Source organism: Triticum urartu, chromosome 1 (genome assembly GCF_003073215.2).
Source record: "Triticum urartu cultivar G1812 chromosome 1, Tu2.1, whole genome shotgun sequence".
In the NCBI taxonomy this organism is placed as follows: Eukaryota; Viridiplantae; Streptophyta; class Magnoliopsida; order Poales; family Poaceae; genus Triticum; species Triticum urartu.
Genome location: NC_053022.1, coordinates 371,286,358 through 371,302,039, shown reverse-complemented (window position 1 = coordinate 371,302,039; position 15,682 = coordinate 371,286,358). Strand labels below are relative to the sequence as shown.

Genomic DNA, 15,682 nt, shown 5'->3' with positions numbered 1-15,682 from the left:
CTATTGGACTGGGACAGACAGCCTAGCAGTAAAAGCCCAGAGTCCCCTGTGTCTCCTGCAGCCCAGCCCACGCTATGGTTTCGTCCCATTTCGGCATCCCTCACAGGCCACAACTGCTCACTTCCTTTCCCCATTCTTCTCCGCCTCCAAAACCCTACGCTCCACCATGCCGAGCCTCGCCGCCGCCGCCGCCGCTCGCCGCGCTGGGGAGGCCCTCCGCCGCGGCGTCATGGGCGGTAGGTATCTCTCTTCCCTCCGCCCGTCACCCGCTACTGCTGCCGCCCCCGACAGCGACGAGGTAACTGCGCGCCGGTTGACTGCTCGTTTGGCGGCCTCTCCCCACCTCCGTGATCGGAGGCGAGATATTCCGTCGCTGACATTGGATCGCTTTTGGCGCGTGCTTCCAGGTGCTGGTGGAAGGCAAGGCCAGTGCCCGCGCCTCCGTGCTCAACCGCCCCGGCCATCTCAACGCCCTCACTACCACTATGGTACGTGCCCCTTCAACCATTTGTTTCGTAAAATAGTTTCTGCGCCTTTGGATCAATCGTGTGTGGGTGTCGATGGAATGCCTGTGTGTTCTATGGCAAACGTTTCTGTGGTTGATGATGTGTTGGGGCATCTCAGCCAATCTGTAGGCGTGGCATTCGGTGAAATGCCTTAGAGGACGTGCACAACTGTTTTTGATCAAGTTTGTAATCGGATTATTTGAAATGTTAATGTACATTGCCTGTCAGATCATGTCCTTGTGATGATTTGCTTTGTGGTGTTTGATTGGATGTCTGTGGGACTTCATCAATGTAGTAGCGGATACAATATCCCCAGATGCATGTTCAGGACATGTTGCATGAGATGCGTACCTGATTATGGGTGTATGGTTTGCTTATATGGTCGTACAAGTGTCATGCCCGGTGTAATTTCTGCATTTTCATACACACTGTTCCAACCGCTTGATTTGGTGCTTTATTAGTCACTAGTAAGCTTGCACGTGCAATGCACGTCTAACCATAGTCCAAACTTTTCTTGTTCATCATAGTTAGGAGGCACATGTATTCAAATAAAATCATTTAATTCTTCTCTTCATTCCGACAATTGTGCTCACGTATTGGTCAACGGTAAATTCAATGCTACAGATAATGCACTGATTGATTATGAACTTCAGAAGGGGATAACAACATACTTGCCTTAGTCATTGCCGCTCGCGCTCTAGACGGCCGAATGGCGACCCAACGCGACTGAGTGCTGCCCCCATAAAGCAGCCAACGCGGCTTATCCATGGCGTAGGAAGGCCCTTGAGTGCAGGCTATAGTATGTGGAGGCGGTAAAGGGTCAACGTTGTTCCAAGTCAGTTGCGTTGTTGCCTTGAGACGAGCTGTTTGAACAGTAGAGAGGCCAACATCTTTGAATACATCAAGAATTCCAATCTCATACAAATCTGCAAGCCAATCACTCTCATCCAGACCATTTTGAAAAGATCCAAAATCTTGCTCTGTTTCCTCTAGAAAACACTGCTTCCGAGCTTCCTTTATACGCAGAGCAGCTTCGAGGGTAGCTGCTGTCAACTTCCGAAGCTTTTGAACATCAATTTTCCCCCTAGATGGTTGATGTTTTCTTGCCCCAAGTGGTTTAGTGAAATCCTTGCTAGCCACTCTATGGACTCCTAGTTGAGTATCATCCTTAAGGCCTTTAGCCTCTTGCACAGCCTTGATCTCTTGTGCTTGACCATCAACATAAGAGCCCTTTAATGGTCCTTTGCATGTACCAGAGTTCAGAATCTGAGGGCTAACATTGGCTTGAACTGAGGAGATGTCCTTTGTAGCCACTCCACAGACTTCTAGTTGCTTATCATTCTTAAGGCTTTTAGCCTCTAGTACAGCTTTGTTCTCTTGTCATTGACTATCAACATAAGATCCCTTGAACGGTCCTTTGCATGCACCAGAGTTCTGAATCTGAGGGCTAACAATCGCTTCAACTGAGGAGAGTTGTGCTACACTTTCTAAAGAAAGGTGCAGAGAGAAAGGCAGTACCTGGAGGGGAAATATATTTCAACCTATGTTAACAGCACATGAAAGAAGATTATGTTTGTGCAGCAGAGGACAGAGCCAATTATTTTGGCTGTTACAAGCCGATGTTTGCTACTATACTAACTTGTTCACTCATATTTTAATCCGTCAAGGTGATTGACAATGACAAAACACATGCACAAACTTTAGAACCCCATTAAAAAATCATAAGCACATTTGACATGAAGAAATACACAGCAAAAGAAAAAAGTGGACAACAAATCAACACATGAAGAATACATACCAAAGTGGATAAATATAAACTCGTGAGTTTGGATCCTCTTTTATTTTTCCACTATTAGCATAAGTAGATCCTCTTTTAGTTGGCTACTATTATTGTTAGCTTAATTTTTTAACACGATTGGATGCATGTGCCCCAACTGCCAAAGAAGAAAATAGTTGCTGCAGCGAAATGCTGCAGCGAAATGTTGCAACTGCATCTATACATAATATTTAACATCTTTGGGCTATCTAGAACACCGCACAATTCATACTATGAAGAAATACATTGTTGAATCCTTTATGGGTTCATTTCTTCCAAAAATTTAAGATGCATTGTGAACATTCTCATCAAATAGAGTGGAACCACTCACCTTTTTCTCTAAGCTCAGTAAAATTGATCTCTGCAAGTCGATCTCTTCACTTCCAGTATATGCACAAAATATCATTCTGAAATAACATTCGGATGTGTTTGCTATTTCATAAATCTTCCTCCAGTCTCCATCGTTGTATTTCTGAAATAATCATGCTGCACAAAGAAACACTAAGTTATGCGGTCATTCAAAGTACACCTCGAATCGGATCTATCACCTATTGTAAACAAAAAAGCATCATCCCTCATATTCTAGCATATGGCAAACACTTTTTGTATCCCTCTAATCGAATCTATCACCAACAAACTAAGAATTCAGGCCAGATAACTTAAATATCTCACTCTTGTCTTTCCGTGGATGGAACCAATGGCTCTTATATATATTTGTCCTTCAACTTACAATACTGCGTCAACAACATTTTTTTTTAAAATGCTCCTGACAGAACAAGAAAGCCTAAACATGCAACTCTGTTGGTAGCAGTCAGCGTCACTGACACCATTGTTTTGATCACAAAAGATATAATTGACAAATTCAGTTTGCTGCTTTCCACTACCAACTGTATATTTCGCACACAAGTTCTTACCGGAGAGTTGAAGTGTATTGATTTATGCACTCCTTGCTCTTGAGCTCATTCCCCCTCATCAAATTCTGCACTGTCCTCTTGCAATTGCCTTTGTCCCTTACAAGTGAATCATGCTCTTGCTTCAGCAACAACTACACTGGCTCCTTGGAGGCCATCCAGCGCGACAAAGCGGGATGGAGGACGACATCTGGATGCGCCGCTCTAGATCTTCTTGGCGGCGGCGCCGCCAGCAAGATGGGCAGACCGTGGGGCCGGACGACGGAGAGGCGCTAGTGCGGGGCATGCGTGTCATGTGCCGCGGCAAGGCGAGGCGTTGCGGGCGGGAGGGTGGCGCTGACGTGAGGCGCGACCATCTGTCACAGCGGATGCAGTTGCGCAGAGGGAGCAGCATAGGGCGGCGAGGCGCCGACGAAAGAGAGGAAGCAACGACGGAGTCGAGGGCGGCGACCCGCTCGTAGGAGAGGACGGTGGCTAGATGGGAGAGGCGGAGGAGCGGCGTGCAGCAGCTGGCCGGCGGCTAGATGGGAGAGGCGAAGGAGGGGAAGAGGAGACGTGCGTGAGGCGCTCGGGGGGAAGTTACAGCGAGGATGAAAAGGTACGGGATTAAGTGTGATGCGTGGGATTAGTGGATCGTTGTTGCTCTCAAACACGTGGAGTGGCAATGGTGGGTAATTAGAGCGTAAAACACGTTTTATAGATTGAAGCGATCTAGACCATCAAATCACATTATTTGATGGATGAGATGAATTGGTTCTCCGCGCTTTCGTGCTTTTATAGGGGTAGTAGATGCAGATTCGTGTTGCTTTTTTAATCCATGTGTATTTATGCCGACTACAAAGTATTATTTATTTCTTACTGTTACATGATCTTGGTACATGGTTCTGACTTTTAGTTGAATTGCTGTATTGATAGGGAGCTAGGCTCAACAAGTTCTATGAATCATGGGAGGACAGCCCTGACATTGGTTTCGTCATGATGAAGGTATGGTGCTTCATCATTTGCATGATACTAATGGCACTAGACAAATCTAAGCTGAGGTGTGTATTGCATGAAGGGCAGCGGCCGAGCATTCTGTGCTGGTGGGGATGTTGTTGGATTGCGCCAACTTATCAATGAAGGTAAGTGGGCAGACGTTGTGCATCATTTAATTACATTTCTTTGTTAAACATGGTAATTGCTTCCATTATATAGGGAGCACCGACCAACTTATTAAAGTTTCTAGTACGTTTACATTAGGAAAGTAAAAGCGGCTATGATAGCGGAACTCCAATTTTTTCACGCATTCTTCATTTCCTTTTGAAAGTTGGTCTAAGAAACAGCAGTTTTTTATTGCATAAATAGAGTACATATATTAATTTCCTGACACCAAATCTTCCTAGTGGAAATTTATATGCAGCGATAACCTGTTTTAGTCATATGCCTCAGTATTTCCTTTAATGTTAACCTTGTCTTATGTCGAATTAGGCAAGCTGGACGAGTCTAAAGATTTTTTCAGGACTTTGTACAGTTTCATCTATGTTCTAGGCACATACTTAAAACCACATGTAAGTACACAAACTCATTTTCTAAAATTGGACATTTCGTCTTGATATTTTTGGATAATCAGCTGGTATCACGTTTATATTGCAATATAGGTTGCCATTCTTGACGGTGTTACTATGGGTGGTGGAGGAGGCGTTTCCATTCCTGGAACATTTCGTGTTGCCACTGATAGAACAGTATGTCAATTGTTTTTGCTTGATTTGCTTTTATTAAGTTGCTCTTAAGGAGCCTGGTATCATAGTGCAGTAATATTTCTGTCTAGACACTTCATTAATTTAATTATGCGTTTATGAAATTGCAAAGCTGGGTATTGACAACTATAAATCTGTGCATAATTACTATTTTCAGGTGTTTGCCACTCCAGAAGTACATATTGGCTTTCATCCAGATGCTGCTGCCTCATTTTATTTGTCACACCTAACTGGTCATGTTGGTTAGTTGTTCAATGTTCTTATTAGTTCCCTGCAGTTTGTACTAGTTTAATGTTGTCCCTGGTTTGTGTTTATTCTATGTTGTAATGTAATATAGAAACATACAATCATTCTTTTAATTATGCATTTGCAGGGGAATACCTGGCCTTGACTGGTGAAAAACTCAATGGAGTTGATATGCTTGCACTTGGCCTTGCCACACACTATTCAATTAGTGAGGTAAGATCCTGCCGACTAAACCATGTATTTTTTATTTCTTGTTTTGTAGTTCTACTCTGTTAGCAAATTAATTGACCAACCTTACGAGTTGCGTTTCTTGTGATAGCACCTGGATCTGGTTGATGAACGACTTGCAAAATTGGTTACTGATGATCCTTCAGTTATTGATTCTTCCCTTGCACAATACGGAGACCTTGTTTATCCAGATAAGACAAGCATTGTACATAGGTAAGCCATGGAATGACCGTACAAGTGAACATAATTCTAGTCTAAACATTGATCTGGATAAATATTTTACTATGCCATTGATCACTTTTAGTACCGCAACCTATGAAGTCGTCCTCTAGCTTGTTTGGTTCATAATGTTTGTGAAGGAAAACTGTGAGGAAAGCCCCCCTCCCCCATTGCATATAAGAACCTGAATTTGAGTCCACGAGGACTTGAATCAAGTTGGTGAGATTGTAGATGCACTCACCCAACCAAGTGGGCTAGGCTCAGTTTTTGGCTTGGTTCATAACCATATATTAAAGCGTTTTACATGTAAGCTTTAGCGCGTTTAAGAGCTGGGGGATGGTAAAACTCCTTGCTTTGGCCTAGGCAAAGCATTAGGCAACAGACAAGCTCTGATGAGAAACTGGTCCTTCTCTGGCGAGGAATCAACAATCCCAGTGTGGAATAGGCCTACTCAGGAAAGATACAGGCAGCGTGAGAGGGAGGGAAAAGTTTCAACAAACGTGCTCTAATTCCTTATCTGGTGAGGAATCGGCAATCCCGGTGTGGAATACGCCTACTCAGGAAAGATGCAGTTTCAGAAGCATGCTCTAATTTATTAACACTGATTGCTATGTTCTGTTATTTGTCTTTTAGTCTGAGTTTCAATAAATCATTCTCTTGCTGAACTCAATTCCTTCTGTTCCCTTCTTCTTTAATAGCCTATATGGTTTAGAATTTGTTCCAAAATAACTTCTGTAAGATTGTAACCAATTCGTTCCTTCCAAAAGATGAAACCCCTATTTATTATTATATGGATAGCCACCGCATTGATTTAATGAAGTGAAGGTACTCCATATCACAAATAGGTGACATTTGGCCATATATTCAGTCAGACTTCTAAAATTTTCTATTTCTATCATTTTAAATATTCACATTAGAATTTTGAAAATCATATGTATGGATTTGTCTTCGAAAGTATTTCTAGAATCTAGTAATTTTATTTGTTTTTATACATATATTACTCCCTCCTTGCCAAAATATAAGGCGTGCTTGACTTTGCATGATCTTTAATGCACAACTTTGACCACACATATTACTCCCTCCTTACCAAAATATTAGGAGTAGGATTTTCTACAAGTGCTTGCCACAGAACTAGTTAAGGGTTTCAACGGTGCCAAAGTTCTCAAAAATTCTGAAAAAAATACTGAACCAACACACCTATAATATAACATGATCCAACGGAGGGATTAAAAAAATACGACTGCATGTGTCCTGCACGAAAAAAATTTTTAGTTCAGTATATATTTATGTCGCAGTGAGCTGAAATGCTTATTATTTTTGCCGAGGACACATAGATGCATATTTTAACAATCCCTCCGTTGGATCAACTTATTACATTAGAGAGATGCACCCATATTTATTTCATATTTTTTGATAACTTTTAAACCGTTAAAAGTTTAGGGAGCCTAAACAAGTTCTGTGGCAAGCTATGATAGACACAGTTTTACCTATACATACATACACATATATATACATACATACATACATATATATATATATATAATTATATGGATCTAGCATGTATAAGTGGCATCATCATATTTTTCTTGCAAAAATATTTTCATTTCATATATCTTATACTAATTTTGTATGCATACTATAAGTGAAAATCATAGTCAAAGTTGTACGTGGAAGATCAAAAAGAGTTAACTGCGCCTTATATTTTAGAAGGGGGGAGTACAGTAGAAATTAATGGTCAACTTTACATCTTATAGACTGTCAGTCTCCAAAATGTTACTTATTCGTGATATGGAGTACAAGTTATAAGGATGAGATGAAGTCACCTCAAAATGGTAAAATGTTTATGTTTTGTAAAGAGACCAAAACCAATAATAGTAGGAGTGGTGGTGATGATAAATGATTTAAGTGAATGCGTTTTTTTGTATGCGGTTCAGATGGATTTAATGTGCATGCTTTCAGATTTCTTAAAAAAATATTTTCCCCATAGATTTCTGCAAATTTCTCGTCATGTCTTATTTTGTGGGAGGCTCAGCTCATTTGTGCCCTTTGTGTTACTTTAGGCTGGCGGTCATAGATAAATGCTTCAGCCATGAAACAGTTGAAGAGATCGTGGATGCATTGGTGAGTGATGGTTCAACATTTTACTTCCATGGCATGCTTATTGCTTGATTTCTTTTGATGCAAGCCTATATCCATGAAATGCACTTGTCTCTTTGATAATTTTACTGTATGAGTTAGCCACTTTAACTCCGTGGTTTTCTGGAATTCAAGGTTTTGATTCTAATGACAGAGCCTTTTTCTTTACAATGCTTATGGTTTAGAGGGCTTAAGGACCTCTTCTCTTGTAATCAGGAAAGTGAAGCAGCTCAGTTGAATGAAGAATGGTGTACATTGGCACTGAAAAGATTGAAAGAGGCCTCCCCACTTGCTTTGAAAGTATCACTACGATCGGTATGTAGAAAGCTGAAATAACTTTGTTTAGTTGTGTTTATGCTGGTTGCTGAGGTCGTGTGTGCCCATCCTGTAGATACGTGAAGGTAGATATCAGACACTTGATGAATGCCTTGTGCGTGAATACCGCATGTCCATCAATGGCATTTCAAAGCCATTTTATCATGATTTTTGTGAGGTATGTATTATCTGTTGATGGCAGAAAGAGTGACCAAGTGGACATAATGCAAAATGTCAAGTAATGATGGGCTTATTTTGCTGTGCAGGGTGTGAGAGCGCGACTGGTTGACAAGGACTTGGCCCCAAAGGTATTTTATTTTGCTGGTTGCACAATTGTTTCCTTTTTTTTCAGTGCAGTCTTTTTAGATTTTTTTTCTTGCAGTGGGATCCTCCTGCGCTCGAGTTCGTTTCCGAGGACATGGTAGATTCTTACTTTGCCCCACTAGGAGAATTCGAGCCTGAACTGAAGCTGCCTACAGAACAGCGAGAGGCATTCATATAGATTGCCTGAGCCCATTGTTGTTGTCAGCACATAAAACAACTAGGGTGGGCAAAGGGCAACCTATTCATGTACAATACGCCGAATCCTTGGCATGGTAGAGAATTCGAGCACCAAGACGAACTCGCCCTTTTGTTTCCTTTTCGTCCAATGTTATAAATGTGCATCATTTTACCATGCGGCACGTGATAAGTACCAGTGAGGACCGATCTAAGTTATCCCAGCTGTTGACAGAGAGTAAGTGGCTGATATTAGGAATCTGGGAGGTTTTGCTCAAGAAAGCTAGCCCTAATCACAGGATGGTTGATACATGTGTTGGCGAATTTTAATAGAACCGATTTTGTGTGTGTCCGGACCAAGTTGGTTGCACTGGTAATGGGACTTTGTTTCACAGCTTACATTAGCTGATTGATTGTAACCTGCTCCCTCTCTTCCATAATATAGATGTTAAGAATAGACGTGGAGTTTCTACACCCAGGAGCAAATGCTCCTGGTGTGAACAGTAAAATCAAATAAATTCAAAAACAATTCAAAAAATTCTGAAATTTTTTTGTGCCATACTTTCACAAATGTTTGTTGTGCCTACAAAATTTCATCGCAAAATCACATTAATGGAAGGCGTGGTAAAAAAACAAAATCGATGCTCTGGAAATGTTACTTACAAAAGCATTTTGGAGCTCTGATTTTGTTTTTTTTGGCACGCCTTCCACCAATGTGATTTCGCAATGAAATTTTGCGTGCACATCAAACATTTGTGAAAGTATGTCACAAAAAAATTTCAGAATTTTTTAAACATTTTTTCTAGTTTTTTAATTTTACTATTCATACCAGGAGCATTTGCTCCTGGGTGTAGAAAGGTACTTCCGTTATCACAACCGGTTGTAACATGGAAACGATGGAGTACTTATTATCCGTGTAATACAAATCCTATTCTCATCGGAGGGAAAAATAATGATCCTCATATGCTTTTAGTAGGATTGTCGTGCCATTACAAGTGCAACCAACATAGACTTGGTCTGCAAATGACCGTCGCGTCTCTGGGACACCATCCTCCTCAGCTGTCCTGCGCATGAGGTGTGCTTTAGTACACCCCCTACAAAGCTTACAATTATCAAGATAGATCTATGGTGTAGATCAAAACTTACCCTTCACTTGAAAAGGGTAGCACTTTCAGTTCACGTGTTAGAGCAACTCTAGCAGCTAAAACCTCGTCTTGCAAATTTTATATAAGGGCCGCTTGTAAAAACAAATTGCGGTAGTGCGAGGCCTCTGGTGAATAGATCATGTAAACTTTTCACGTAAATTTTTTTTGCAAGACGAGTTTATAGGTTTTATACAAGGGCTGCCTGTAAAAACAAATTGCAGTAGTGGGTGGCCTCCGGCGAACATTTCATGTAAACTTATCCCTTTTTTGCAAGACGAGTTTACATGGTCTGTCTGTGCCGGAGGCTTAGCGGTACCGTAAAAAAATTGCGGGCAAATATTGACATGTAGTATAATTCATATAGATGCATGCAATTTATATAAACATAGTCATGTTGCACTAGTTCATATCAAAATTCATGCGCAACATACGAGGTAGCAAGTTTGGCCATACGAATGCGCAATCAAACAAAATAAAACATAATCAAGTCGCCACCTACCATAAAACAAATCAAGCAACATCATCATTGTTGCGAAGATCGTCGCCACCACCACCGGCCATAGCACCTCAATCACCATCTTTATCCACATAGATCGAAGAATGAGCACCACCATCTTCATTGGCCGAAGCATCAACATGAACTTCATTTGCCGAAGCACCACCACCACCATTGCCGAAATCTTCACCACCTCCACCGGGAACACCACCACCTCCACCACCACCAATGCTGAAGCCAACACCAACTCCAAACCACCACCACCATTGCCAAAGCCAACACCACCTCCAAACCCACCACCACCAACATTACGAGAAGCAAAACCACCTCTAAACCCCCACCGCTACCTCCGAAACCTACACGACCAACATTGTTGAAACCACCACCATCGGTCGTAAGATCTTTAAGCTCCATCTTTCCCTGGCACATGATCTCCATTCTTCTCATATCCCAAAATTCTCTTGGCGTTGCATCCATGCCCTCCAGATTCATCATCATGAACCGGTCCTCCTCGGCAGTCCTCTCATCCCTCCTCTTTTGCTCCTCTAGAGCGATCTTGCGTTCCTCAAAGGCGCATCTTCTCTCCCACTTTGCCTCCTTATGATTGTCTTTCTTCTCGGCTATGGCCACTTTAGTATCCAAATGCTTGGCCAACATAGTTTCTTTCACCTTCACCATCTCATTAATTTGATCCCTCAAAGTGGATGCCTCGGCCGATCTCTTCACCCTCGCTTGTTTCTATCCGGTTTTGCCCTTGTTTCTTCTCCCCTTGGTACATCATCACTATCATTATCGTATTCCAAATTGACAAGAGAAACTTTCTTTGGTGGAGTTTGTCCCTCACCCTCCACTTCTCACTATCCTTGAGCAAACGCCAACAATGGTGAAGAGTGAATGACCGGCCGTTGAAGCCCGTTGTTTGCTTGAAATATTGACTGGCTATGCGATCCTACACATGGACATGGAGGCAAGGATGAGCTCAAACTTCCATCAAATCGAACAATGCCACAAATATATTCAACAAAACAAAGAAACACTCACACAATCGTCAATCGTGACACCACTTGGAGGTGCATTCCGCACTTGCTCGAAGCACCCACTCCATGGATCGCATGTTTTCTTGATCACGTCCCAACGGCCTTGGATTGACCTTAATGACTAACTAGAGAGGAATGACAAGATCCGGTGGTATTTGTCCTCGATTTGTTGCCAATACTTCATTACGCTTCTGGAATTAAAGGTTTTGATTCTAATGACAGAGCCTTTTTCTTTACAATGCTTATGGTTTAGAGGGCTTAAGGACCTCATCTCTTGTAATCAGGAAAGTGAAGCAACCCAGTTGAATGAAGAATGGTGTACATTGGCACTGAACAGATTGAAAGAGGCCTCCCCACTTGCTTTGAAAGTATCACTACGATCGGTATGTAGAAAGCTAAAATAACTTTGTTTAGTTGTAATTATGCTAGTTGCTGAGGTCGTGTGTGCCCATCCTGTAGATACGTGAAGGTAGATATCAGACACTTGATGAATGCCTTGTGCGCGAATATCGCATGTCCATCAATGGCATTTCAAAGCCATTTTATCATGATTTTTGTGAGGTATGTATGATGGCAGAAAGAGTGACCAAGTGGACATAATGCAAAATATCAAGTAATGATGGGCTTGTTTTGCAGTGCAGGGTGTGAGAGCGCGACTGGTTGACAAGGACTTGGCCCCAAAGGTATTTTATTTTGCTGGTTGCACAATTGTTTCCTTTTTTAGTGCAGTCTTTTTAGATTTTTTTTCTTGCAGTGGGATCCTCCTGCGCTCGAGTTCGTTTCCGAGGACATGGTAGATTCTTACTTTGCCCCACTAGGAGAATTCGAGCCTGAACTAAAGCTGCCCACAGAACAGCGAGAGGCATTCATATAGATTGCCCGAGCCCATTTTTGTTGTCAGCACATAAAACAACTAGGATGGGCAAACGACAACCTATTCATGTACAATACGCCGAATCCTTGGCATGATAGAGAATTCGAGCACTAAGAGGAACTTGCCCTTTTGTTTCCTTTTCATCCAATGTTATAAATGTGCATCATTTTATCTGGTGATAAGTACCAGTGAGGAGCGATCTAAGTTATCCCAGTTGCTGACAAAGAGTAAGTGTCTGATATTAGGAATCTGGGAGATTTTGCTCAAGAAAGCTAGCCCTAATCGCAGTATGGTTGATACATGTGTTTGCAAATTTTGCTAGAACCATTTTTGTGTGTGTCCGGACCAAGTTGTTTGCACTGGTAAATGGGATTTTGTTTCACAGCTTACATTAGCTGATTGATTGTTACCTGCTCCCTCCGTCCCATAATGTAGATGTTATTACAACCGGTTGTAACATGGAACGGATGGAGTTCTTATTATCTGAGTAATACAAATACTATTCTCCTCGGAGGGAAAAATAGTGATCCTGATTTGCTTTTAGTAGCATTGTCATGCCATTACAAGTGCAACCAACATAGACTTGGTCTGCAAATGACCGTCTCGACTCTGGGACACCATTCTCCTCAGTTGTCCTGCACATGAGTGTGCTTCAGTACACCCCCTACAAAGCTTACAATTATCAAGACAGATTTATGGTGTAGATCAAAACTTACCCTTCACTTAAAAAGGGGTGCACTGTTAGTTCATGTGTTAGAGCAACTCTAGCAGCTAAAACCTCGCCCCGCAAATTTGATATAAGGGCTGCATGTAAAAACAAATTGCAGAAGTGCGGGGCCTCCGGTGAATAGATCATGTAAACTTATCTTGTAATTTTTTTTGCAAGACGACTTACAGGGTCTGCTCTGCACCGGAGGCTTAGTGGTACCATAAAAAAAATTGCGGGCAAATATTGACATGTTAGATGCACAGAATTTATATAAACATAGTCATGTCGCACTAGTTTATATCAAAAATCATGCACAACATACGAGGTAGCAAGTTTGGCCATACGAATGCACAATCAAACAAAGTAAAACATAATCAAATCATCACCTGCCATAAAACAAATCAAGCAACATCATCATTGTCGCGAAGATCGTTGCCACCACCACCGGCCATAGCACCTCAATTACCATTTTTATCCACATAGACCGAAGAATGAGCACCACCATCTTCATTGGCCAAAGCATCAACATGAACTTCGTTCGCCGAAGCACCATCACCACCATTGCCAAAAGCTTCACCACCTTCACCTCCACCTCAATTACCGAAAGCTTCACCACCTCCACCGGGAACACCACCACCTCCACCACCACCACCACCAGTGCCGAAGCCAACACCAACTCCAAACCCACCACCACCATAGCCAAAGACAACACCACCTCTAAACCCACCACCACCAACATTACCGAAACCAACACCACCTCAAAACCCCCACCACCACTTTTGAAACCTACGCCACCACCATTGTTGAAACCACCACCACCAGCCATAAGATTTTGAAGGTCCATCTTCCCCTGACACATGATCGCCATTCTTCTCATCTCCCAAAATTCTCTTGTCGTTGCATCCATGCCCTCCAGATTCATCATCATGAACCGGAGATCTTGCGTTCCTTGAAGGCACACCTTCTCTCCCACTTTGCCTCCTTGTGTTTTTCTTTCCTCCCAACTATGGCCACTTTAGTATCCAAATGCCTAACCAAAATAGTTTCTTTCACCTTCATCATCTTATTAATTTGATTCCTCAAAGTGGATGCCTCGGCCGATCTCTTCACCCTCGCTTGTTTCCATCCGGTTTTGCCCTTGTTTCTTCCTCCCCTTGGTGCATCATCACTATCATCATCGTCTTCCAAATTGACAAGAGAATCTTTCTTTGGTGGAGTTTGCCCCTCACCCTCCACTTCTCACTATCCTTGATCAAGCGCCAACAATCGTGAAGAGTGAACGACCGGCCGTTGAAACCCGTTGTTTGCTTGAAATATTCATTTGCAATGCGATCCTACACATGGACACAGAGGCAAGGATGAGCTCAAACTTTCATCAAATCGGACAATGTCACAAATATATTCAACAAAATGAAGAAACACTCACACACTCGTCAATCGTGACACCACTTGGAGGTGCATTCCGCACTTGCTCCAAGCACCCACTCAATGGACCACATGTTTACTTGATCACGTCCAAACGGCCTTGGATTAACCTTAATGAACGACTAGAGACGAACGCCAAGATCCGATGGTACTTGTCCTTGATCTGCTGCCAATACTTCATTGCGCTTTGATCTTTGCCGGGCACCGCATCAAGTGACATACTCTCCCATGCTCGAATCAAGCAAACATCCTCAGTCTCCATGTAGTTGCCAGTCCTTTTCCCTATTTTGTCTTGGCTAGCATCGAACTCGGCCTCCTCAAGCTCCTTTACTTCATCACCATCGGCATTCCCTTGTTCCACCTTGGCTTCAACGTTCTCTTGATTTGTCGCATCAAACTCGTCAGGTGGAGCACTCAATTCCACCGCACTCTCCTCCAACATTTCGATATATGTTGAGTGAATGTTTTCGCTACAAAATTCAATGGCGAAAACATAAGGAAATGATCCAAAACCAAACCAAAGATCACCGAAGCAAAGGATTTCTTTTACCTCTCGGACGTTTCATCAAACACGTTCTAGGCATGGCCGGTCGAGTGGGAGGTATCGGGGAGGACATGGCCGGCAGGAGGGGGTGGATAAGGAGCCCGACCTTGAGCCGTAGCCACATTCTTCCTTGGTCCTTTTGATTGTGACTTCGCCAGTGCCACGGAGGGGCCGAAGGAGGCGTTCTTCCTCGAGCCGGCGACCAACACGGGAGGGAGCACAACGGCATTAGAAGAAGGCGACCCGGCGGCAACCACACTTCCTTGCATGAGGTGATTCCACTGTCACTTTCGCTTGATGTCGGGGGTGGAAGGTGTTGGCGCGTCGGCATCGTGCATGGTTGCGGGAGGCGCAGAAGGCCAGAGCAGCACCGTCGGGGGCGGCGGCGCATGCACCGCCCGGTGGCTCCAGGTACTCCATAGCGGTGATTGGCAGCATGGCGAGGCGAGAAGACAAGGGGCCGGCGAGATCGGCGACAGCGACGAGTGGAAGCAGGAACGGAAGGGTCGAAAGTTTCCTTCGCGCTAAGGAGCAGGTGGGATAGAGGAACCAGCAAAAAGAAGGGGGCATAGATATGTTTGACGCGGGCCGAAATTTGAAGGATCCTGCAAAAAAAATTAGCGGACGACCAAATATAGCAGATCAGCATGGGACGAAAAATCATCCCCGTCCCTTATATAGGTGGTTAATATAATGGACGGGCGAATATAGCGGATCTGCTAGAGTTGCTCTTAACAAAGAAGGCCCATTCGGTTACCCTCACAAAAAGCCCCTTCGATGGGCCATGGCAATTGGCGCCACAGAAGTCGGAGACGCCACCGCCCATGCCTACCTCACACCT

The 15,682-nt window shown here is 43.1% G+C and overlaps 1 protein-coding gene and 1 long non-coding RNA gene across 2 annotated transcripts; both read left to right on the top strand.

The window, feature by feature from the left end:
- The first annotated feature begins 92 nt into the window (after positions 1-92).
- On the top strand, positions 93-8,971 carry LOC125513157 (3-hydroxyisobutyryl-CoA hydrolase-like protein 2, mitochondrial). Its single transcript, XM_048678192.1, has 14 exons — positions 93-298; positions 408-488; positions 4,149-4,217; positions 4,291-4,354; positions 4,701-4,780; positions 4,871-4,954; positions 5,127-5,211; positions 5,343-5,428; positions 5,535-5,656; positions 7,723-7,783; positions 8,015-8,113; positions 8,190-8,291; positions 8,380-8,421; positions 8,496-8,971. The coding sequence occupies exons 1-14, from the start codon at positions 167-169 to the stop codon at positions 8,613-8,615; spliced, it is 1,227 nt and encodes a 408-aa protein (XP_048534149.1). The 5' UTR covers positions 93-166; the 3' UTR covers positions 8,616-8,971.
- A 2,611-nt stretch (positions 8,972-11,582) lies between these two features.
- Positions 11,583-12,199, top strand: LOC125513166. The gene is made up of 4 exons (XR_007285712.1): positions 11,583-11,672; positions 11,749-11,850; positions 11,931-11,972; positions 12,044-12,199. It is a non-coding gene; the product is annotated as an uncharacterized LOC125513166 (long non-coding RNA).
- The last annotated feature ends 3,483 nt before the right edge of the window (positions 12,200-15,682 follow it).

Coding starts and splice junctions, on each gene's coding strand:
- LOC125513157 (XM_048678192.1), top strand. CDS start 167: ATGCCGAGCCTCGCCGCCGCCGCCGCCGCTCGCCGCGCTGGGGAGGCC. Junction 8,114..8,189: donor TGAAAGTATCACTACGATCG/GTATGTAGAAAG, acceptor CCCATCCTGTAG/ATACGTGAAGGTAGATATCA. Junction 8,292..8,379: donor TTTATCATGATTTTTGTGAG/GTATGTATTATC, acceptor TTTGCTGTGCAG/GGTGTGAGAGCGCGACTGGT.